General features: G+C 37.4%; 1 protein-coding gene across 6 annotated transcripts; it reads left to right on the forward strand.

Annotated features, from left to right (window-relative positions):
• The first annotated feature begins 3,096 nt into the window (after nucleotides 1-3,096).
• sppl2 (signal peptide peptidase-like 2) lies at nucleotides 3,097-24,340 on the forward strand. 6 transcript variants are annotated; one of them, XR_007897281.1, is made up of 16 exons: nucleotides 3,097-3,216; nucleotides 4,919-5,032; nucleotides 5,688-5,870; nucleotides 6,412-6,501; nucleotides 6,586-6,725; nucleotides 7,952-8,094; nucleotides 8,179-8,275; nucleotides 8,370-8,486; nucleotides 8,574-8,655; nucleotides 8,785-8,859; nucleotides 10,168-10,230; nucleotides 10,335-10,434; nucleotides 11,140-11,217; nucleotides 12,356-12,591; nucleotides 14,580-14,635; nucleotides 22,217-22,289. XR_007897281.1 is itself a non-coding variant. In XM_051698499.1 (16 exons), exons 1-16 carry the CDS (start codon nucleotides 3,169-3,171, stop codon nucleotides 22,230-22,232), a joined length of 1,563 nt encoding a protein of 520 aa, XP_051554459.1. In that variant the 5' UTR covers nucleotides 3,097-3,168; the 3' UTR covers nucleotides 22,233-22,384. The 6 variants fall into 6 exon arrangements, 4 of the variants coding, with proteins under 4 accessions (XP_051554459.1, XP_051554457.1, XP_051554456.1 ...); XM_051698499.1 differs by having other exon boundaries at nucleotides 12,356-12,516; nucleotides 22,217-22,384; XR_007897282.1 differs by lacking the exon at nucleotides 14,580-14,635 and having other exon boundaries at nucleotides 22,217-22,355.
• The last annotated feature ends 1,512 nt before the right edge of the window (nucleotides 24,341-25,852 follow it).

A 25,852-nucleotide genomic window follows, 5' to 3' on the forward strand; every position in this document is an offset into this window, starting at 1 on the left:
AAATAAGTGCTGCCAGGAGTTGTAGACTTAGAGCTTTTTAACATGTGTTTGGGCTTGTTTTAAACTGTTTCTTCATAACAGTTTCATAACACATAATACAGTTGTGCTTCAGTGTAATTACAAATGGCTCTGTCTTTTGTGTTCTGAATGCAGTGCTATGCACTATATAGCACATGTCATGTGTAATATAATATATGTGCAGTAGATTTATTGAAATTAATCTTTTTGGGTGATGAATGGGTAATGGATAATAAAGTACATGAACTAATCAACAGCAAGCTGTAAAATAAATCCTTTTGGTAAAAAGTACCATACATGCACAATGCACCCCTGACATCCTTGGCACTCACCTTCAAGTCAAAGTGTGCTATGCGTTTAGAGTGGAGGTAGTGCACTCCATCCAGGATCTGCTTGAGAAACTGTGTGGCGGCTGTGGCCTCCTCCTCAGTCAACGACTCCTTCTCAGCCAGGAAGACAGTCATAGACTATCTCTATATAGGCCTACAAATTATTTACAAATGGATAGAAGTAGAGTGACTTGTGTCAAGAGAATAAAATACATCAAGACAAAAGCAAAATTATTGTGATGTGCTGTTGGTATCCGTATAGTAATAGATTTAATGTGTCAGACAGACCTCCATATGACATGACCTGACCTCATCTCGCATAGCCAGACCTTTAACTAAAACAGCAAAGAGCACGGACTGTGGGTGGCCTGTGGGTGTGCCGTCTGAGACTGAGACTAGACCTGACCTGACCTGACTCAGTAAGTCTTTACACAGCTGAGTTAAGGCTTCTCTGTGCCTACTCAAAATTCTGTGTAAAGAAGCAATGCCGCTTAAAAGCCAGACTTAATTAAGCATGCTCTGACCCACCTCAGCCTCTAGTATCAAAGGCAGTTCTGATGGTGCTTTGGTCCTGTGTAAATGAAATGCAGCATCTAAGCAGCCTTAAAGGGGTCATGGCATGCCTTTTTTTTTTTAAATTATTTTAATATGTTCCTTGAGGTTCACTAAGTTTTATTTATTTTTTATTTTATTTTTTGCACAAAAAACAAAACATATATTTGTAAAAGATGTTATGCTCTGTTATGATTGGCTCTCTGCTCTTTATTGACCTGCTCTCTCCTCGTCATACTGTTCGCCATTACTAGGCAGGGCTATGGAGGTGCTAAGGTAAAGAAGGCGTTAATGTGTTGTTGTGGAGGTGATCAGGTGCAAATGTCTACCACAGTGTGAGATCACAATGTGGAGGAAGTAGAGAACAAGTCGTTTTGGCTGCTTGATTTCAACAAATGCTCTTTTTGCAGTGAGAAGGAAGTTCTGAGTTCTGAAATATACAGTATGTTTTTTTAGTACAATGACCTCATTCTGTTTGTCAAAAGATCAAGGCAAATTTTATTCCTCATATCATGACCCCTTTAAACTTTGATGTTGTCATAATAAAGCATATATTTCATAATTTGGTTTCATATTTAAGAGTATAACTTCCTATTTTCATTCATTTCATATTTCTATATTCATTACTGTATTTGAGACACTCATAACATTATTTATGCAATAGTAATTGCTGAGTAAATGCAATTTATGCCTGCTCTGAGCAGCATTAAACAGTCTGTTTAAATAAAATACACCTAAATGCCACTTCAGATGCAGCTTCTGTGCCACCTTTGCAGTGTATAGATGGCTTCAGACAGAGTTGGAAGTGTTTCTCAATCTTGCTCAGATGATCCCAACTTTTAGGTGTCTTACTGATCTGACACACCAAGTTCACCTCATGGAGTACTGTGCTGATGAGCTGAATCAGTTTTAAATAAGGGAGACACCCAAAATGTGCTGTGTTGGGGGGAGGTCTATGATTAGGAGCTTTAACAACATTTCTTGGAGTTGTTGTGACCATGGAAAGGTCATGAAATGATGAATAAACATAACCTTAAGTTGATGTTTTTAGTGAATCACTATTGACACACTGTTGCTACTGCTACCAAATATGCTTCCAAATTTGAATCTCATCAAAATATGTGTTCTTTGCATAATCTTTTATGCATATTGATGTCAGAAAAACCGAAGTTCCATGATGTCTTGTGTACACATCTGAATGTGGTCTGTCTGGAATTGTGCCATTAATTTGTAATAACGTTAAATGATATTCCCATCAGTTTAATCATCTGAAGCATTTCATCTTACATTTGAGACAGGTGTGTCATTTTGCAACATCTAATATTGTGTTGAAATATCACATTTGTGACCTTTTGAGGGATTTTTTTCTGGCAAAGTTGTACACATGGGTGTTAGGGCACTCTCTAAGACACATTTAATCAACAGTTACTCTAAACACACCCAACAGATACTGTCCACCATAATTTGTTTATTGAGGGAAATCTATGATAGTATTGTAAGTATATAGTACTGTAAGTAGGGTAAGATGGGGAAGATGCCCCCGGGGTAAGATGAGGAATAAAATAATATAAAAAATAAAATAAAAAGTGTTTTAGAGGTAGAAGAAGGATAGCATATAGCAGTTAATAATATGTTGACAATGTTGCCTTTAAAATCCTCTCCTATCATGATAGTATTTGTTGATTTACAGATAAATTCAATGCTGTCCATAGACAGGGATGCCCAAATTCTGCTTTTCAAGAATCCAGTCACTTGCCCCTTTTGCATTTTGTAAAACGGGCTATTTATTGATCTATCTATCTATCTATCTATCTATCTATCTATCTATCTATCTATCTATTTATTTTCTTCAGGATAGTAGGCCTATCAGAAGAAACTTTAACATATGATATTATGAACATGTATACACATTATTATATGCACACTCATCATAATAGATCTTGAACAAAGAAAAACAACAAAAGTAAGGGGAAAAACATCAAAGGACTTACATAAATAGGTCTAATTAAATTAGTTAAACTGGCAGTTGCGCGTCGGAGGATCTGATGTCACCAAGTAAATTTCAAACAGTTTTTTCGGGTGAAGGCGTGGCCAAAAATTGATCGATTGGAGCAAGAGCCAACCGGCCAAGAGTAAACGTTCAGAAGAGGATGAAGTGAACCAATCAAAAACGTACTGCAGAATGTGGGCGGGAAGTGCTTAAACAGCTGATGGTTGAGGCGAAGTAAGGCAGTACCGATGGGGGAGACGATAACAATAATTAGGCATCATGAGATTTTTGTCAAGTCTCGTTTGTGCAGCTCTTTTGATGAAACAGGTAGTACATGTACACCGACACGGAATAGCCCGTCTTTGTTTTAACATTGTTGGTTCCTCAGCAGATTCGTACCCAATTTGTTGTGTTTCTTTTTCCAGTGATTAACTAGCTACATGCTTTGTATGGTTAGCTTGCGGTGGAGTCCAGTTTGTGCTCGTGCATGTTTGAGGCCGATGATTCTACGAGCACTCCTGTTGACATAACACTTATCATTGTGCTGTCATAATGAGTCAAATATACAACACTGTTAAAACGAGCGAGAAGAGATGACCATTACGTTAGAAAGCTTTATACTGAATTTAGTTTTAGACATTTATTTAGTATGATATTAAACAGTTTTGTTGTTTGTTTATTTGTTTATATGGATGCGTAAAAGTGAGGCAATCTGTATTTTTCCAACATTCACACCAGTGTGAGAAATGTATTTTTTTAAAATTTTTTTTTTTTTTTTAAATTAACCCTTTAATGCAGACCTCGGGTCTTTTGTGACCCGGGACCTCGTTCCATTTTTTTTTTTTTTGGAGTCCTCTTAAGTATTCCTCAACCTTTCTGTTATGAATACTGCAATATATATATATATATATATATATATATATATATATATATATATAGTTTTGTTGTTGTATTATATAGTATATATATATATATATATATATATATATATATATATATAAAACTGATAATTACCAAAAGTGTATAGTGTCATTAAGATTCTACTTAAGTTTACAATCACATGATATCATACATGACTACTATATCACGCTGTGTGACAATGGTAAATTATCAGTATTCCATATGCGTGTACTGTACACATACAAATATACATGTTATTTGTTACTCAGGGTGGCACAGATGTTTCAGTGATTGACTTGATTTACATATGACATTGCTGTTTGACGAAGAAGCAACGTGGAAGTAAACTATAGCAAGTGTAATACATGAACAGTATGATTTGTCTGGTGTAATTTGAGTGTAATACTGAAATTGTTTACATATAAAGGGGCATTTCTAGATCCTTTTGTGATAGATATACATGCCGGGTACTAAAGACCCGAGGTATGTGTTAATGTTAATGCATTTAAGCGTTAAAGGGCAATATTTACCTACTAGAATTGATTTTCAGGGGCATTCTTACCTTTACGAGGGAATATTTTGTGTGTATATAATAAATAAATATAACAAATCTATTGTAACAAAAATTATGGATGTTACTTAGGCTATAAAATGAAATCAACACAGAAAAGTAGCTGTATATAATTCACAGGTTCAGCCCTATGCATAGAATAGAATATCATGAAATGTATCAAATGTTAATAATGTTAAACAAAGAAAATTAATTTATATGTAATTTTTGGCCCCCTTATACAAATATCTGTGACATTTTTGTCACTTTTGGTGACATTTTTGCCCTGATCCCTGGTTAATTTTTGACACCGCACTGTTAGACTTAAAATGGATTTATTCTGTATTATTATCGATTTAATAAAGACTGTAATATGTTAAAGGGATAGGTCACCCCATCTGGTTTAAAAGCCATATGATTATCTTTCTTCCATGGAACACAAAAGATGTTTGTCAGAAAGTTGAACGTTTGCATATAGGACCCTGCATGTCTGTAAAGAGACTTTTTTATTGCAGACCAGGATGGAAATACACTTATCTTATATATGGAAACCTGAGCTGTGTCCTCTCTGATTCACAGGTTTTAGGTGAATATGGAATGGCACATTTCAGTGACTGGGAGAACAAAGGCAAAGATTACTGCATCTTCTTCAACTCCCAGTGGGCTCGACTACCTCAGGACCTCAGTAAAGCTGTTAGAAGCAATTTTACATTTTATATTCGCAATTTACACTGATTTCATGAAAATGTATCTTTCTGTTATCTATTTTTTTTTTTTCTTCCTGTTGCCTTGATTCAAATCTTAACATGTTCAACAAATACCCCTGCTCTATGTGAAATTATCTGGATCATCAATAATTTTTGTATTAGGTTCTTTAAAAAATGTGATAGTTCTCTAAAAAATAAAAATTCTGTCATGTTTACCCTCCAAACCCAAATTACTTACTTTCATTCATGGACACAAAAGGAGATGTTAGGCAGAGTGTTCAGTCTCAGTCACCAACCACTTGTATTGTATAAAAAAGTTGCAATGAAAGTGAATATATGACTGAGGGTGTCAGTCTCTAACATTCTGCCTAATATTTCCGTTTGTGTTCCACAGAAGAAAGTCATGACAGAGCAAATTATTACAGAGTTTTCACTTGAACTGTCTCTTTAAGTTTAGATGTGTGTCTCAGTTTGCATAGCCGACTTGGAAATAAAGTGTGCAATTGCAATCATCAAAATAACTGAATATTGTAATGCAATCTCATCCTTGTCTGGAAATGGCAATATATGGTTTAGTACCATGATGCTGCTACTTATCGTTCTACAGTAGTGGTTTCCATAGCTGTTTTTTTGTTGTTCAGGTGCGGCTGCAGATCTATGATCTCACCACCTCTGCGCTGTGCTCCCCCTCGGATGTACCTGAGGGCGGCTTCCCAAACAGTATCCCAATGGTGATGAGAGGAAATTGCACTTTCTATGAGAAAGTCAGATTGGCTCAGATCAACGGTGCCAAGGGACTTCTGATCGTCAGCAAAGATAGACTTGTAAGACATTAAATCACCACTAATGGAGCTATGGTTGTCTGTTGAAACATATAATGTATAAATTAGGGGGTCAGGAACTGGCTGGTTAGCAGGTCCCTGTTAGCACCTGCTGGTAGATGCTGGAACTACACCACTGATGGCAAAAAGCATGTTTCTCCATAGACAGCCATTCAAAAGTAGCCGTGTTTTATGACAAAATAAAAAATTTCCAAGAACGATTTCAGTTTAAATTATTTCATCACATTATAGCACATTGTCATCCAGTGACAGATTGTTTTTGAAGGGCTCTTAAAAGCATGAAATTGATTTAATTTTTCCCTATTTATTCCCATTGATGAGCGATCAGTCACGTGACACCCGATACTGGAACTGAGCGCCCATGAGCAAAGATGGCAGCCTCCATTTCGCTAGCTTTCTGGAAACCCTGCGCTAGCTGAGCACAGTCATAGAGATGAATGGGGATGCTAATGGATAGCTCTCTCCAGGTATTTTATAACTTCATGGTATAAATTTTTTTTTTTTTTGTGTAAATCATTTGCAGACACCGCCATCGGGGAACAAGTCTCAGTATGAGGAGATTAGCATCCCAGTGGCTCTGCTCAGCTATAAAGACATGCTGGACATCAGGAAGGTAATGTTTCACTGGAGCTGATTGTGTTAAGTCTCATCTCTGTCGAGCAAAGTTATAAAGGCATCTCTCTTTCTTTATTTCCAGACATTTGGGGAAAACAGGCAGGTGGCCATGTATGCACCCAATGAACCAGTGGTAGATTACAATATGGTGATCATCTTCCTGATGGCAGTTGGCACAGTGGCTGTTGGAGGATACTGGGCTGGCAGCAGGGACATCAAAAAGTGTGTACCATTGTAATATTGTGCCCTTAAAACGATAGTTCACCCCAAAATGAAAATTATTTCAGTGTTTATTCACCCAACCTGTGTTTTATGAGGTTTGTTGTTCCAAACCTGTATTACTTTTTTTTCTTTTTTTTTTTCTGTGGAACACAAAAGGAGATGTAAGGCAGAATGTTAAAGGAATAGTTCACCAAAAATGGAAAATTCTCTCATCATTTACTCACCCTCATGCCATCCCAGATGTGTATGACTTTATTTTCTTCACCAGAAAACAAACAAAGATTTTTAGAAGAATATCTCAGCTCTGTTTGTCCATACAATGCAAGTGAATGGTGACCAAAAATTTGAAGCTCCAAAAAGCACAAAAAAGTAATCCATACGACTCCAGTGGTTTAATCCATATCGTCTAAAGCGATCAAATCGGCTTTGGTTGAGAACAAACCAAAATATTACTGTACATCTTGCTGTTGCAGCCTCTAGGCACGATCATGAGTTCAAGCTTGATTACACTTTCTAGTGCTTGACTCTGCTGTAGAGTGCTAGATGGCACTAGGAAGTGTAATCAAGCTTGAAATCATGATTGCCAAGGAGACCGCATATGTCAAGATTTAATGTGAAAAAGAAGTTATATTTTGGTTTGTTCTCACCCAAAACCAATTTGATCGCTTTAGACGATATGGATTAAACCACTGGAGTCGTATGGATTACCTTTATGCTGTCTTCATGTGCTTTTTGGAGCTTCAAAGTTTTGGTCACATTCACTTGCATTGTATGGACAAACAGAGCTGAGATAATCTTCTTAAAATCTTTGTGCTCTGCAGAAGAAAGAATCATACACATCTGGGATGGCATAAAGCGGAGAAAATTATGAATTTAAATTTTTTGGGTGAACAATCCCTTTAAGCACTGACAGCTTCAGTCACTCATTCAATTTTATTGCATCTTTATTCCATACAATGAAAGCGAATAGTGCCATCTCTTTTTGTGTTCCATGGAAGAAAGTTAGTTATACAGGTTTGGAACAACATGAGGGTGAGTAATGATAATGTAATTTTCATTTCTGGGTGAACCAGCAGTATAGGGAACTACAGGTTGGGAGGTAAGCAGGTAAGTAATACAGATCAAAACCAAAAAACCTGAAGAAGAGTAATATTGAATTTGGTCAACTAAACCCACATCTGTTAGAAACTGCAGTAGTTTGACTGATTGTCAGTGTGTGTTTGCAGACGTTACATGAAGCACAAAAGGGATGACAGTGCTGAGAAACAAGATGAGGAGACAGTTGACGTCACTCCTGTCATGATTTGTGTATTTGTGGTCATGTGCTGCACTATGCTGGTGCTCTTGTATTTCTTCTATGATCACTTGGGTAAATAAAATCTTAAAGTCTTGCCTTCGTTCAACAAACTGTCTGTACTTATCCTGAACTTGACGGAGTTTCTCTCCCCGGCAGTGTATATGTCTATAGCTACATTCTGTTCGGCATCAGCTGTCGGTCTGTACAGCTGTCTTTGGCCTATTGTACGAAGAATACCCTTTGGGAAATGCAGGTTAGCGATGTGAATTACAAAGACAAGACAAGATTCTTACTTTTTAGATTTGTATTGCTGGAAATGTCTTGTGTAAATGTCTGAATTTTGATAGGATACCTGAGAATAACCTGCCGTACTGCCATAAGCGGCCACAGGTGCGCATGCTGCTCCTTTCGGCCTTCTGCATAGGAGTTAGTGTCACCTGGGGAGTTTTCCGCAATGAAGACCAGTAAGCATATTTAAAACCATTTGCCTCTTTCGTTTGTAACCCTTAAAGCAGCATTACAGTATCTCATGTCAAAATGATGTTCCCTAGGTGGGCATGGGTGCTTCAGGATGCATTAGGTATCGCATTTTGCCTCTACATGCTAAAAACAATCAGACTGCCCACTTTCAAGGTGAGTTGGTCCTTTAAAGAAAGGTGCATTGATTCTGGTATTGGCCATGTGATTTCAGTTTTATTACCACCATGACATCCTTATCATATGGAAATGAGGATTTTCAATCTGTTTTTCTTCTCTTTGTAGGCCTGCACTCTGTTGCTGGTCGTCCTGTTTGTGTATGATGTGTTTTTTGTTTTCATTACCCCACTCTTAACTGAGGTATGAGGCTTTCTAGTTTTTTAGAAAATAGATAATAGGGATAGTTAACTCCAAATTAAAATTCTCTCATCATTTACTCACCCTCACACCATCCCAGATGTGTATGACTTTCTTTCTATTGCAGAACATAAAAGAAGATTTTTAGAAGAATATCTCAGCTCTGTAGGTACATACAATGCAAGTGAATGGTGACCAAAACTTTGAAGCTCTTAAAAGCACATAAAGGCAGCATAAATGTAACACAAAAGACTCCAGTGGTTTAGTCCATGTCTACTAAAGCGATCCATTTGGTTTTAGATGAGAACAGACCAAAATATAACTCCCTATTCACTATAAATCTTGACATATTCATATTCAGCAGTCTCCTTGGTGATCATGATTTCAAGCTCAATTACTTTTCCTAGCATCATCTAGTGCTCTTCGCATACATTAAGCAATAGGAGGTGTAATCGAGCTTGAAATCATGATCGTGCCTAAAGACTGCAATGGCAAGATGTTCAGTGAAAAAGTTGTATTTTGGTCTGTTCTCACCCAAATCCGATTAAATAGTTTCAGAAGACAGATTAAACCACTGTAGTTGTAATAATTACTTTTATGCTGTATTTATGTGCTTTTGGAGCTTGCATTGAATGGACCTACAGAGCTGAGATATTTTTCTAAAAATCTTTGTCTGTGTTCAGCAGAAGAAAGAAAGTCATACACATCTGGGATGGCATGAGGGTGAGTAAATTATGAGAATTTGTATTTTTGGGTGAACTATTCTTTTAAACTAAAATGAGTAATAGAATAGAATCTTATTCTAATTCAATCAACATGAAATCAGAAATGAAATCAAAAAAAAAACGTGAAAGACTGTGAAAGATTCCTGGGTGCACATTATTCCAAAAAAATCTTTCATTAAAATGTATCCTTAATTTTAAAATTGAACTTACTTGTGACGAGGTGGAGAGCTAATCAGCCGGGAGGGGGATAAAGACGAGCTGGAGATGCCAATTCGAGAGAGAGCGGCCGCTCTGCATGTGTGTCTGTGTTTATGTTTGTTTTATGTTGAGTTTTATCATTAAACTTTGAATATTTAGCCGGTTCCCGCCGCCTCCTTGCCCATCCCTTACCCCATTACATTACTTCTCAAATTACTTTTGTTTTTGGCTTTTTCCATCCCTCTGCCCACCTGTCACATCGAGACTGCTTTTCATGATTCTATTCATTCCAGTTGGTCATGCGTCCTGTTACAGAAATGAGATGGGTCGCGAATGCCTTTTCATGTTGACTTTAACATATGGTTTGTATTTTGTTATATTTGTGCAGAGTGGTGAAAGTATCATGGTAGAGGTGGCGACTGGACCCTCCAATTCCTCCTCACATGAGAAGGTACTTTCTTTTAATCTAGCATCTTAAACAGTGACAATATTAATTTTGTGGTTTCAGTTGAATTCAGAGGTTCTGAGCTTTGTCTTTGCATTATTGTTTGCTAGCTTCCAATGGTGCTGAAAGTGCCCAGGTTAAACTCATCACCTTTGGTCCTGTGTGACAGGCCCTTCTCTCTCCTGGGCTTTGGGGATATCTTGGTACCAGGTAATGTCACTATTGGTGTTTCATCAGTTGCATGATGAAAAACAGATCATTTCCAGGGTCACCAAAGAATAAGACAGTGTAACTCAGACTCTGCTTGTCCAAACTGAAAATTGAACACTGATGTTCTCAGGATCATTGTTGAAATCAGACTCCAGTATTGTTTTTTTTTTATTTATTTTTTTATCCCCTTTTCTCCCAATTTGGAATGCCCAATTCCCACTACTTAGTAGGTCCTCGTGGTGGCGCGGTTACTCACCTCAATCCGGGTGGTGGAGGACAAGTCTCAGTTGCCTCCACTTCTGAGACTGTCAATCCGTGCATCTTATCACGTGGCTTGTTGTGCATGACACCGCGGAGACTCTGCATATGGAGGCTCATGCTACTCTCCGCGATCCACGCACAACACGCGCCCCATTGAGAGCGAGAACCACTAATTGCGACTATGAGGAGTTTACCCCATGTGACTCTACCTTCCCTAGCACCCGGGCCAATTTGGTTGCTTAGGAGACCTGGCTGGAGTCACTCAGCATGCCCTGGATTCGAACTCGCGACTTCAGGGGTAGTAGTCAGCGTCAGTACTCGCTGAGCTACCCAGGCCCCCCAGACTGCACTATTGTTGTGTTTTCCTTCTTCCTGGTCATCTTGTGCTTCATTGTAATATGATATAACAACAACAATGCATTCCTCTATATTTTGTTTCCCAAGGTCTGCTTGTAGCATATTGCCACAGATTTGACATTCTCATGCAGACTTCTCGAATATACTTCCTGGCTTGCACTGTTGGTAAGACATTCAAATACATGGCTAACATAAAAAAGAGAAGTTCACCAAACTTAATTAAATTGAAGAAAATATTTCTTAAAAAAATAACAAAATAATTTGTTTAAACTGATTTGTTCATTTTGTCAGATCAACTAGACAAAGTTTTGTCAACTAGATAAGATCTAATTAATAGTCATAAGTTGGTCCAACTAAATTAATTTTATTAACCATTAGTATATGCCTGGTGAGCAAGTGTAACAACAGTGAAACTGTTGCACTGTCAGTTTGATAGCAACTGCTTATAGAGCTAAGCAGCACTCAAATCAAACATCACCTGAAAGTGAGAGCCCATTCTCAACGTAAGAACAAGTGCCAATCTTCACCACAATGGTAACTCCCAAAACTCCAGCCTAACAAACACTCCTTTTAAATGCCAATATAACACAACATTAAACGTGAACAAATCTCCTCCTATTCTTACTCTGAAATAAATAAAATAACACTTTGTTTCAACATTTGTTCACCCCATCCAGTCCCCTGCAAAGCATGCTGGGAAATGGAAATCCCCTGCCCAGTTTAATCAGTGCTACAAAAAGTATTCATGTAGTCGTAACTCAAATTGATTAAGTAAACTTTAATTTTACACATTTAATTGTATATAACGTAATGAAATCAAGTTAAGACAAAATGTTCTAGTATTGTGTTGCTTTTGATCAATTTAATAAAGTAAACTGAACAACCTGCAAAAATCCTTTTTTTGAGTACATCAGTTTTAGTTACACTTACAGTAAGGTTCTATACATTAACAGTAGTTAATGCATTGGATATAATTTTTTTACAGCATTTATTCATCTTGGATAATGTTAATTTAGAAATATATAATTGGTCATTGTTAGTTCATAATGCATTAATGTTAATGTATACAACGTTTAATGTTAAAAATGTTTTGTAAATGTTGAAATTAACATTAACCAAGATTATTATATGTTCTGTATAAGTATTGTTTATTGTTTCGAATACAACCTTACTTCAATTTCTTTTACAAGGCACCCAGCTTTAATTTTATATCTCTCTTGCAAAGCATGTACAGATTGAATTGAGTACATGGTGCTTATCACTTAAAGATTGTGATTCTGACCAGCAATATCTCTTTGTTTAGGCTATGGCATTGGCCTGCTCATCACATTTGTGGCTCTGGCTCTGATGGAGATGGGTCAGCCTGCCCTCCTTTACCTGGTGCCTTGCACACTCCTCACCAGCCTTGCTGTGGCACTGTGGCGCAAGGAGCTGCCTTTGTTCTGGACAGGAAGTGGATTTGTGGTGAATACCAGTTTGATATGAGTGCCTTCTGCGGTCGGAAAAGTTCTAGGGTTATGTACAGTTACTAGACTTACAGTTGAGTAAAACCACCCACATGTTTTTGTTCTGCTCTTATTTTTCTCTCATTTTACTGTGGGTGTTTTCTTTAAAGGATAGGTTCAGTGTTCTCAAATTATACCTTAAATGGATAGTTGACCCAGAAATTAAAAGTTATCATTCCCTCACTCTCATGCTTCTCCAGTCCCATTTAGCTTACTTTCTTTCATTGAACATAAAAGCAGTGTGTTAGGCAGTGTGTTCATTCACTTTAATTGCTTCTATTCTCCATACAATGAAAGTGAATGTCAACTGAAACTGTTATTTTACCTAACATTTCTTTTTGTGATCCACTGAAGAAAGTAAGTCATATGTGTTTGAGCAACATGAGAGTGAGTACTGGTAAATTAAGACAGAATTTTCATTTTTGATAAACTGCCCCTTTAATAAAACTGTCTTTTCCAATCAGGTGTAATTGTCACTAACACAAATTCGCTGATAGTTTTGGTTTTAAAAGTGATTTTTTCATCCTTTAATTTCACAGACATTTAGAAACATACAGCAAAGATCCCAGAGAGCCTGTAACTGTAGGCTATAAGAAAATCTTCGTCTTATAAAAACGCACATTATCCTGCTCCCAGCATGGATATTGACTAAGTATAAGTAGAGGGCTGTAAACTAAAGAAATAGTCCAACCAAAAATTAAAATTATGTCATCATTTACTCACCCTCATGCCATCCCAGATGTGTATGACTTATTTCTTCTGCAGAACACAAATGAAGATTTTTAGAAGAATACATCAGCGCTGTAGGTCCATCCAATGTGAAGGGTGACCAAAACTTTGAAGTTTCAAAAGGCAGCGTAAAGTAATCCATATGACTCCAGTGGTTAAATCTATATCTTTAGAAGTGATATGAAAGGTGTGGGTGAGAAACAAATCAATATTTAAGTCCTTTTTTTACTATAAATCTCAACCTTTGACCAGTCCCAACATGTAGGTGGTGATATGCACGAAGAATGTGAATCACCAAAAACAAAAGAAGAAGAATGTGAAAGTGGAAGTGGAGATTTATAGTAAAAAGGACTTAAATATTGATCTGTTTCTCATCCATACCTATCATATCGCTTCAGAAGACATGGATTTAGTCTTATGGATTACTTTTATGCTGCCTTCATACACTTTTTGGAGCTTCAAAGTTTTGATCACCATTCACTTTCATTGTATGGACCAACAGAGCTGAAATATTCTTCTAAAAATCTTTGTGTTCTACAGATGAAAGAAAGTCATATAGATCTGGGATGGCATGAGAGTGAGTAAATGATGAGAGAACATTTCCTTTAAGAGAATGGATTTGCTATTAACAATTTTTTATTGATTCTTGAATAAAAACAAAAACAAAAACAGAATAAACAATATATATATATATATATATATATATATATATATATATATATATATACAGAATTAACTTTAACCCCCATTATTTCCCCCTCCCCAAACCCACCCTGTCCCTCAACAAACATCCCTGTGGTCAAAGCCTAAATTATACAATGCACACATACAAACAAACAAACAAACTAACAAATATTTGAGATAATCAAAAATATAAAAATCAACAAACAAAGAGAAAAGAAAGAACAGAATCCACAATTACTACCATAATTTTGTCTCTCTCCACATGTTCCTCACTGAGAGCCTTCCAGAAAGGACAAATACCTGTCCCATTTCTTACCATATGCATCCAATTTGCCAAGCTGCTTATATGGCATCTTTTCAAATGCCGTCACCCTGCCCAATTCGGTGAACCATTCTTGAAATGAGGGAGCACCAATTGACTTCCATCCTCTAAATATTATCTGTCTGCCAATCATTACGCTAGTTTGGACCCAGTTTTTGTGTATTTGTCACCTACTTTATTAACCGCCTCATCACCCAATATACATAGTTTGGGGCAGAATTCAATTTGAGTATCTAAAACCTCACAGATAAAATTCTGGACTCTAACCCAGAATTCTTGTATCTTAGCACAGAACCACAGAGCATGGACTATGTCTCCATCCTCCAACAGACATTGCCAGCAGGTAGGTGTGTCTTTTAAACCAAGTCTAAACAATCTAGAGGGAGTCCAGTAGAAATTATGCAAAATCTTAAACTGAATAAGACATACCCTTGCATCCCTAGACATAGTTTTAATATTTTTTTTTATTCTTTCCCACTCCCCATCCTTCAATACCAAGTTCAAATCTCTTTCCCATAACCTGTTAAGAGCTGTTAAGGTCCCGTCACCCAGACTCTGAATCAACAAGGAATAATATATTGACGCTTCATGCCCCTTTTCAAAGGCTGTGAGCATCATACAGAAGGTGTCTGAAGCTTTAGGGGGATGTGTACTACCCCCAAAAATAGTACAAAGTAGATGGCGCAACTGTAAATAGCTGAAAAATTGAGACCTAGAAATATCAAATTGCTGTGTTTATATTTTCAAATGATCTCAAAGCTCCATTTTTATAAAGGTCACCAAGTGTAGCAACACCCCTCTCGATAAATTTTTTCCAGCAAAAGGGGGACTTGTTAATACAATTTGGGGTACAGCCATATACTTAAGAAAACATTTAGGTAAGTATAAAAATTGAACATACGGGAAACCTTTGTCCATACTGAATGAAGTGGGAAATAATGGGATGCATTTTTACTTCTCTAGGCAGTTTGATAGAAAGACTTTGCAATGGTGAGATTGGGGCAAGGACTGCTTGTTCAATGTAGTACCAGGGAGGGGGGCTCTCAGGTGGAAGAGACCAATGGGTCAGGTGTCTGAGACTATAAGCATAGTATTAAAACAACATTTTGGGGAGGCCTAAACCTCCTTTGTCAATTGGTCTATGTAACTTACTGAAATGCAACCAAGGTCGTTTACCATTCCAAATAAAAGACTTATTCTATCAAATTGTTTAGAAAGAGGAGCTTCTAGAGGAAGATACTGTAGCAGATAATTCAATTTGGGGATACAATTCATTTTTATAACATTGACCTGCTCTGCCATAGACAAATGTAGTGAAGCCCACCTATCCACATCACACAAGAACATTTTCATTAATGGGTCAAAATTAACTCTAACTAAATCTCTCATTTGCTGGAAATAAAATACCTAATGCCTTGCTTTGGCCATTGAAAGGTGCCAGGTTGGAAAGCTGTGGCAGGGCAATATGCTGTCTGAGCAAGATTTAGACCAATACACCCTGTATCCTGAAAATTTGTAGAAAGAATTAATATTTTTATGGAGGCTAGGCATATATCTACTAGGGTCTGAGACAAATAATAATATATCATCTGTGTAAAGTAGAAGTTTATGCACCACATCTCCTGCTACAATGCCAGGTAAATCATCCTCTTTTCTTACTGCAGCTGCAAATGGTTCCAGGGCAAGACAAAAAAATAAAATAAAAAAAATAAAGGGGAGAGCGGACAGCCTTGCCGGGTTCCCCTACCAAGAGAAAAATAATCTGAAATCAATCCATTAGTTTGCACTGCCGCCACTGGTTGTTTATAAAGTAACTTAATCCACACAATAAAAGTGTTCCCAAACCCATACATTTCCAAACTCTTAAAAAGATAGTCCCATTCCTCCCTATCAAATGCCTTCTCGGTGTCAAGTGAGATGGCAGCGATCAGGGTCTGATCATTCACTACTGACAACATAATATTTATAAAACTTCTAATATTATCAGAAGAGCTACGACCATGAATAAACCACACTTGATCTATATGCATAATAGATGTAATTACTCTATTTAATCGATTAGCCAAAATTTTCACATCTAGCTGGATCAGGGAAATTAGACGATAACTTAGACTGATCAGGGTTTGCGTCATGGTTGGCGGTAGTTCACCTTTCTTTAACGACTCTGTTTACTGTGTAAACATCTAACATAAGTGGAGCCAGTTCTGACATAAGATCTAAATAATTCTGCAGCAAAGCCATCTGGCCCCGGTGTACCTGTTGGCAAGCCTTTAATTACCTCAACAAGCTCCTCCAAAGTAATATCCGAGTCAAGAAAGTCTTTTTGATCACCTGTCAATTTAGGGAGTTCTAATGGCTCTACGAAGTTGCTAATATCCTTATCGGTAGCCGTGGACCTATAAAGATCAAAATAGAATTCTTTGAAGGCTTTATTAATATCTGTGGCAGAAGGAAATATATTGCCTCCAGAAGAAAGAGATTGGATTTGTGTAAATTCAAAAAGCAGCATTTTCCCCTCTCCAAAAATTTATAGACACACGCAGGTATCATAAATTCAAAAGATTGTCCAGAGATTTTGAAGACTTGCCAAAAAAACCAAAACAATTGCCAATTTCACTGATTTAAACTCAATTAAAACCACAGCAACATGGCAACAGACTGTAATACATTTGAGTTAAAACAACCAAAATTGTAATTGAGGTATGAGTTGATACACACCAAATCTATCCTTTAGATCAGTGGTTCCCCAACTTTTTCAGTCAAGCCCCCCCCCTTTACTAATTGAAAGATTTACACACACCCACATATTCATACAAAAAGCTATTTATTGTCTCTGTAAACAAGAATACAAAAGATAGAACTTTTGTTCAAATGTAATTGTAACTAATTACTAATAACTAATTTCAAAATAGTAAAAAATGTGCTGCACATTACAAATGCTTCTCCAGGGTTTTTCCTGGGTCAAAAATGGTCTTCGGAGGTGGCTGACGTGCATGGTCATCACATGCATGATGCAGTTTTTAGTTGTTTTTTTTTTTTAACGTAATTGCAGTTAATATTAAAGATATGTAGTTGCATTTCATGTTTGTAATGAATATGATTTATTTGATCATCTGAGCATCTAGATTAGTTATTGTACTTCAAGCTGTTCTAGGAATTCAAATTAACGTAACACATTATTTCTATAGGCCTAGTTATAATATTCATGAGTAAATCACTTTACTCATTTGGGAACTGTGCTTCTATAGAGGAAATGTTTGTTTCCTACTCAAAAACAGATGTTGCTTTCCTTTTACCAGACACTTAATGATTTGGGAATCATTTTGATTATAGGAATATCTGACGCCAAACCAGGCCAGTTTGTTTCCTAATCTCAAACATCATCAGAACAGGAAATGTATTAAAATAGTACACATGCAAGGATGGATTAAGAACTGAGAGACCCATGGGCCAGTACACCGTGGAGGCCCCCCATGACGTGACTATGTTCACCTTTTTGTGCTACAGGACGCTTAGCAGATTTGGTTGGATTTTTCAAATTGACGGAAGAAAGGTTTGGAGCAGTGTCTTACACGGCCAATTATATGTACTTTTTAATTATGAACCGATCCAAAATCATGTGTTATTAATAGGGATGTGCACGGCGCCTGTATTTAAATACCAACATCACTATTCCGTTATTCTGCACGTGTTTAGAGATCTTCAAACCGATCTGAGCCCAGCGGTACCCGACAGACCTTCAGGTTTTGGGCCAGGTTCGGGTCAGTTTTTCAAGTAGGCTATAGGGCGAGTTATGGGCTGTTCACACGTGCATCTGTGCTGTTTTTAAATAGTTTTTCTAGGCTATGTAAACATGCATTGGATGGATGTCTTCGATCGTTGTGCCACAACTCACTTTTTTCAGTTTACCACACAGGACCGTTGTATTTTTTTAGACACTGTGATAAGTTTAAAAGAACTTCAGCATTTTTAAACGTATCTCAAGACACCTGCGTTCTGTTTCATCATTTGTTGTACTACATCAAGCTTTTTCAGCGCTGGTGTCACAAATCCACATTCTGATGAAGTTCGGGTTGCATAGAGGACTTAATGTGACTTACACATGATTCCAGATTGTTTTTCACCTGGGAAAGTTTCAGCACTTGATAAACAGTGAGCCAATGCCCTGGTGACAATAATTACACAAGTTGAATGCTGAATTTAAAAATCAAAGCATCACAAAGACGTCATTTGAAGATTTACAGTTGAAGTCAGAAGTTTACATACACTTTAGCCAAATACATTTAAACTTTTAAATTAAAGTTTTTCATCATAGAAAATATTCCCTGTCTCAGGTCAGTTAGGATCACTACTTTATTTTAAGAGTGTGAAATGTCAGAATAATAGTAGAGAGAATTATTTCAGCTTTTATTTCTTTCATCAAATTCCCAGTGGGTCAGAAGTTTACATACACTTTGTTAGTATTTGGTAGAATTGCCTTTAAATTGTTTAACTTGGGTCAAACGTTTTGGGTAGCCTTCCACAAGAGTCTCACAATAAGTTGCTGGAATTTTGGCCCATTCCTCCAGACAGAACTGGTGTAACTGAGTCAGGTTTGTAGGCCTCCTTACTCGCACACGCTTTTTCAGTTCTGCCGACAAATATTCAATCGGATTGAAGTCAGGGCTTTGTGATGGCCACTCCAGTACTTTGACTTTGTTGTCCTTAAGCCATTTTTCCACAACTTTGGAGGTATGCTTGGGATCATTGTCCATTTGAAGACCCATTTGCGACCGAGCTTTAACTTCCTGGCTGATGTCTTGAAAAGTTGCTTCGATATATCCACATAATTTTCCTTCCTCATGATGCCACCTATTTTGTGAAGTGCACCAGTCCTTCCTGCAGCAAAGCACCCTCACAACATGATGCTGCCACCCCCATGCTTCACAGTTGGGATGGTGTTCTTCGGCTTGCAAGCCTCACCCTTTTTCCTCTAAACATAACGATGGTCATTATGGCCAAATAGTTAAGTTTTTGTTTAATCAGACCAGAGGACATTTCTCCAAAAACTAAGATCTCTGTCCTCATGTGCACTTGCAAACTGTAGTCTGGCTTTTTTTATGGGAGTTTGAGAATTTGCTTCTTTCTTGCTTGGCAGCCTTTTATGTTATGCCAATATAGGACTTGTTTTACTGTGGATATAGATACTTGTCTACCTGTTTCCTCCAGCATCTTCACAAGGTCCTTTGCTGTTGTTCTGGGATTGATTTGCACTTTTTGCACCAAACTACGTTCATCTCTAGGAGACGGAATGTGTTTCATTTTGTTCCCATGGTGTTTATACTTGCATACTATTGTTTGTACAGATGAACGTGGTACCTTCAGACATTTGGAAATTGCTCCCAAGGATGAGCCTGACTTGTGGAGGTCCACAATTTTTTTTCTGAGGTCTTGGCTGATTTATTTTGATTTTCCCATGATGTCAAGCAAAGAGGCACTGAGTTTGAAGGTAGGCCTTAAAATACATCCACAGGTACACCTCCAATTGACTCTAATTAGCCAATTAGCTTATCAGTAGCTAATTGGCTAATTGTCAAAAGGCTTGACATAATTTTCTGGAATTTTCCAAGCTGCTTAAAGGCACAGTTAACTTAGTGTATGTGAACTTCTGACCCACTGGAATTGTGATATAGTCAATTAAAAGTGAAACAATCTGTCTGTAAACAATTGTTGGAAAAATTACTTGTGTCATGCACAAAGTAGATGTCCTAAACGACTTGCCAAATCTATAGTTTGCTAATTTGAAATCTGTGGAGTGGTTAAAAAATGAGTTTTAATGACTTCAACCTAACTTTATGTAAACTTCTGACTTCAACTGTATGTATTGTGCTATTTAGGCTCATAGCTCACTGTGCACTTTATTCCCTGCTAATCTGTGATTGTGTTTGACGCATCCATGGCAATAAACAGTCTTTATTCCCGAGTCCCGACAAATAACAGAATAACCTTTCGTGAGCTCTCGCGGTTAACCAAATAGCCTATTACAAAGTTTTACCGTGCACATATTTAGAATATTAAGGCACTTTCGCTTTATCATTAAACATTAAATGCTTGCAGGATTTAAACATTTTAAAGTCCTCCATACTGTTGAAGGAATTCTGTCTCTTATATGAATTTAAACTTTAAGCTTTGTACACATCCAGGGTGAACTGCACCTTTGTGTTTGGGAGATTCCCTGAGCACGCACTCAAGTGCCTGTGCTGGCGCTGCTGTAGTCCAGCACGCATTCAGCCGAACAAATGACATCTCACATAAGGCTGACATTTACGTAAATTTATAATAAATGTCTCAAAATAAATAAATAAATAAATATTGATTTAGAGCACTGGGCCCTATGGGTTTAATGGCCCCTGGGCAACGGCCCAATCGGCCCGGTGGTTAATCCGTCCTGGTACACATGAGTTTGTTAATAATTTATAAAGGTCAAGACTTTTATTCTGCTTTGTACATGCCCTTTTGTTCACTATATTTCTTTCATGTTTACCAGTTGCATTTGTAATGCCATAATCACAAGAAAGACCAAGTATGGCTCCTGATTACACTAGTTAGGTAGTTAGTCTTGTTTATTAAAAATAATAGCCTAAAGACATTTAACACCACTTTTTTAATACAACTTCCACAGTTGTAATGAAAAATTCTGTTACAGTTTATTGTGATAAATGTTAGTACGGGTGTTGTTGATCTGTAGATGTGAGAAGTCTTGTAATTGCTGGTGAAGAGCAGGTGTTTTCCCTTTCCCTTGTCAGAGCTGTTCAGAATGTCTGTGCTGAAGCCATTTGAAATGGTTGAATTGCTCCATAGTGCTTTAAAATAGAAAATTCTCATGAAGAATTCAAATGGGTCGCATACGTTTTGTTGTCTGCACCACAATATCGAGGGAAGCCCAGTTTAATCGTGTATGTGATCCGCTCTGTGCTATCCTGTCACCAGAGCTCACATATCGAGAGATTACCTGCACCTGCATGCTCCAGAGTTACAGTAGGATTAAGCAGAGCGTGTCTCGTGTGTGATTCTCGGTGGATCACACAACACACGTGAAACCAGTCTTTAAGCACCCTGCACTCATCCACGTTCCAGATGAGAAGCATAGTTAAGAGCTTATAAAATGGCAAAAGAAAGATGAATTTGAATATTATATAATTTGCTTCGGCGGCCGGCAAAAAAATGTTATGCATAAAATCCCTGTTCTCAACAAAGCAGAAGATTTAACAGTGGATTTAAATAATACTTTAAAATGTACAAAAAAACAAACTGGCATTGCAGTAATCTTTCTTCATCTTTCTGTCCTCTAAAGGCTCAACAGTCCAGCTGAAATAGATCAATCAATTGCACAGTTGATACTCAAATGGATTGGAAGCATGCTTCAAAAGTTTACGCTTATTATTATTATTATTATTATTATTAATATAGCTAGTTTTAACGGACTCCTTCAATCCCACCGTCTCCCTGCGCCTCCCCTGCAGTGGGGCACGACTCACACTTTGGGAACCACTGCTTTAGATCTTGTAAAAAATCTTTATTTATTTATTTATTTATTTATTTATTTATTTATTTATTTTTGGTGCTACAAGAGGGCTTAAGTTGAATTTTTCTCAGTTCTTTTGCTAACAGTGTTCATGGTTTTAATCAGATAATAATTCTGGATTATTATAGTGCTTTCTCTTTTTTTTTTTACCACATACTGTATCTGATCACAGAATGTTGCAATCTGCTGCTTTAAGATCATTAATCATGTCTCAAGTAATTCCAGTGGTATTACTGTACAGGTTGTATATTAATATGTTCCTGCATAATAATATACAGTATAAGATACTTTGTGATGTATGCATAGTAATGTTAGATTAACTCTCCTCTTTATTGATCATATTTCTCATTTATTCTTCAGCCTCCTCCCATTGTGATGGAACAAATTAACTGTACCCAAACCACAGGAGATTCCATAGCTGAACCCCAGTCCAATCCAGAGCCGCAGGACTCTGAAATGACCAATCAGTGCGAGGACCCTCCTCCACCAGCCCAAGAGGAAGTTTCGCATCTTAAAGATGCAGCTACTACATAAAGACAAAAGACTCAAAGGATGCTAATTTCTTGTTCATTTTTTTTAAAGTCAGTTATAGCTGTAAGAACATCTCGGTGCACTTGCTTTACAGAGAGGAAAAGTGACAATATTTGTTTAAAGCCTTTGGAAGCGGGCAGTCTGCTTGAACCAAAGCCATGGAAACACAAGAACGCAACAACATCGGTTGTGCTTCGTCCAACATGGATCTGCTTCAGTTCATGACGGATGCTAGTAAATGAATAGTTCACCCAAAAATAAATTGTCATCATTCACTCAGCCACTCAAACTCATTTGACTTCCTTTCTTTTGTGGAACACAAAAAGATATGAAAGGCAGAATGTTAGCCTCAGTCACCGTTCACTTTCATTGTATGGAAAGAAAGATGAACAGAAATGGAACAAAATGAAGTGACAATTTTTATTTTTGGGTGAACTATCCCTTTAGGAGTGCTTTAAATGGACAGCTTTCATCTTCTACGCAGTGATCTCAATTGTGTCTGGCTGTGTGTGTTATTTTGTTTTCTCTATTTTTTGTTAGTCAATGTTAAAAATCTCTCAGTAAATGAAACCTAGTGCAGCTAGACATTTTCCAGACATTTTCCATTTTTAAAGAAAGCTCACTGAAAATCCCTAATTCTTCATTCATGTTGATAATTGGCTACCTGTAAATAACACATTACTGGTTGGTTCTGTCCTTTTCATAACAGCGCTGAAGTATCCCATCCTCTTAAATATGGTGCTAATAAGAACCAAGGCTAAGGTGTCTGGGATGTTTCATTATTTTCATCTTCAGAACAGGGCTCTGAGATTTGAATGCTTTGGACTGGTTGAGGTACTCTGAATATTCAAGAGCAGTACTGTAAAACAAGGCCACATCATTTCACTTTTATATTGGTTTGAAATGAGATTTCTGCTTTAGTTGCGTTTTAAAGATCATATTCTATGGCTCAATAAAGGGACACAATGTATTTAGAATGCGTAATTTACTTGATGCAAGGCAACGTAAGAACGTAAGTGCAGTTTACAATGATACTTTCCTGTCCATCTATTTTATAGTAGGAATTTTGTATTCATGTACTTTCTTTTAAATTTTTTTATTTAATCCAAAGTTTTGCTCCGATTCTCCCCATCAAATGATTTTAAGGGACGGCTCACCCCAAAATGAATGTTCTATCATCAACAGAAAAGATGTTTAGCAGAATGTTAGCCACAGAAACTTTTCACTTTCATTGCATCATTTTTCCACACAATTATGGTGAATGGTGACTGAAACTAACATCTCCTTTTGTCTTCCATGGAAAAAAGTGATACGGGTTTGGAACCTCATGAGGGTGAGTAAATGATGTGAGAATTTTCATTATTGGGTAAACTATCTCTTCAATTATTTTATATTGCATAAATTCTATTGAAAAAAAGTCACACCTCCCTGTTGTTGCATTAAAATTCTGGTACAGTCTTTATATTGAGTCATGTGAAATAATGTGGACAAGTTAAATATCAATGACATCTGTATTGATGACCGTGTATTAATACTCCTGCAGTCTGGAGGGCATGGTTTTTGTTTTGTTTTTAATCTTCAGAGATATGAAGGTCTGTTTTATTAGAGATCATATGCTAATAGTGTTACAGTGTGGTTTTGAAAACTTGAAGAGTGCACATATTAAAGGAATAATGCATAAAGTGATGTGCAGTGTATTGTGATGGTTTAATGTGATTGATTTCACTTGTTCTACTTTTGAAGAATAAGGCATTCACTAGCAAGCCTGAATAGTAAAATACCATTCACATACACATAGAAGTGGAGTTCTTGGCAGATCCCTCCCACATTAAAAGCGAAGCAATATTGTGTATATAAACAGTAAATTCGAGTTCATAGATGGTTCACACGAAATGGCACACATCAGAGTGCTGTGGTTAGGACCTTGAAATGTCACTTACTAGAATGTGACTGTACCACGTTCAGAGTGTTTCAGTTTCTGTACTTGCTTCATCTGGTTCATTAGATTCACTATGAATTCTATCTTCAGGCTATTGTTAAAATGCATGAGAGAGAGAGAGAGAGAGTGTGAGTGAGTGTCGATATATATAGATATGATATACAGGTGCTGGTCATATAATTAGAATATCATCAAAAAGTTGATTTATTTCACTAATTCCATTCAAAAAGTGAAACTTGTATATTATATTCATTCATTACACACAGACTGATATATTTCAAATGTTTATTTCTTTTAATTTTGATGATTATAACTGACAACTAAGGAAAATCCCAAATTCAGTATCTCAGAAAATTACTTAAGACCAATACAAAGAAAGGATTTTTAGAAATCTTGGCCAACTGAAAAGTATGAACATTAAAAGTATGAGCATGTACAGCACTCAATACTTAGTTGGGGCTCCTTTTGCCTGAATTACTGCAGCAATGCGGCGTGGCATGGAGTCGATCAGTCTGTGGCACTGCTCAGGTGTTATGAGAGCCCAGGTTGCTCTGATAGTGGCCTTCAGATCTTCTGCATTGTTGGGTCTGGCATATCGCATCTTCCTCTTCACAATACCCCATAGATTTTCTATGGGGTTAAGGTCAGGCGAGTTTGCTGGCCAATTAAGAACAGGGATACCATGGTCCTTAAACCAGATACTGGTTGCTTTGGCACTGTGTGCAGGTGCCAAGTCCTGTTGGAAAATGAAATCTGCATCTCCATAAAGTTGGTCAGCAGCAGGAAGCATGAAGTGCTCTAAAACTTCCTGGTATACGGCTGCGTTGACCTTGGACCTCAGAAAACACAGTGGACCAACACCAGCAGATGACATGGCACCCCAAACCATCACTGACTGTGGAAACTTTACACTGGACCTCAAGCAACGTGGATTGTGTGCCTCTCCTCTCTTCCTCCAGACTCTGGGACCCTGATTTCCAAAGGAAATGCAAAATTTACTTTCATCAGAGAACATAACTTTGGACCACTCAGCAGCAGTCCAGTCCTTTTTGTCTTTAGCCCAGGCGAGACGCTTCAGACGCTGTCTGTTGTTCAAGAGTGGCTTGACACAAGGAATGCGACAGCTGAAACCCATGTCTTGCATACGTCTGTGCGTAGTGGTTCTCCCCCACATTTTTGAATGGGTTTTGTTTCACAATCCTCTCCAGGGTGCGGTTATCCCTATTGCTTGTACACTTTTTTCTACCACATCTTTTCCTTCCCTTCGCCTCTCTATTAATGTGCTTGGACACAGAGCTCTGTGAACAGCCAGCCTCTTTTGCAATGACCTTCTGTGTCTTGCCCTCCTTGTGCAACGTGTCAATGGTCGTCTTTTGGACAACTGTCAAGTCAGCAGTCTTCCCCATGATTGTGTAGCATACAGAACTAGACTGAGAGACCATTTAAAGGCCTTTGCAGGTGTTTTGAGTTAATTAGCTGATTAGAGTGTGGCACCAGGTGTCTTCAATATTGAACCTTTTCACAAT

The sequence above is a fragment of the Myxocyprinus asiaticus genome, chromosome 5 (genome assembly GCF_019703515.2).
Source record: "Myxocyprinus asiaticus isolate MX2 ecotype Aquarium Trade chromosome 5, UBuf_Myxa_2, whole genome shotgun sequence".
Classification (NCBI taxonomy): Eukaryota; Metazoa; Chordata; class Actinopteri; order Cypriniformes; family Catostomidae; genus Myxocyprinus; species Myxocyprinus asiaticus.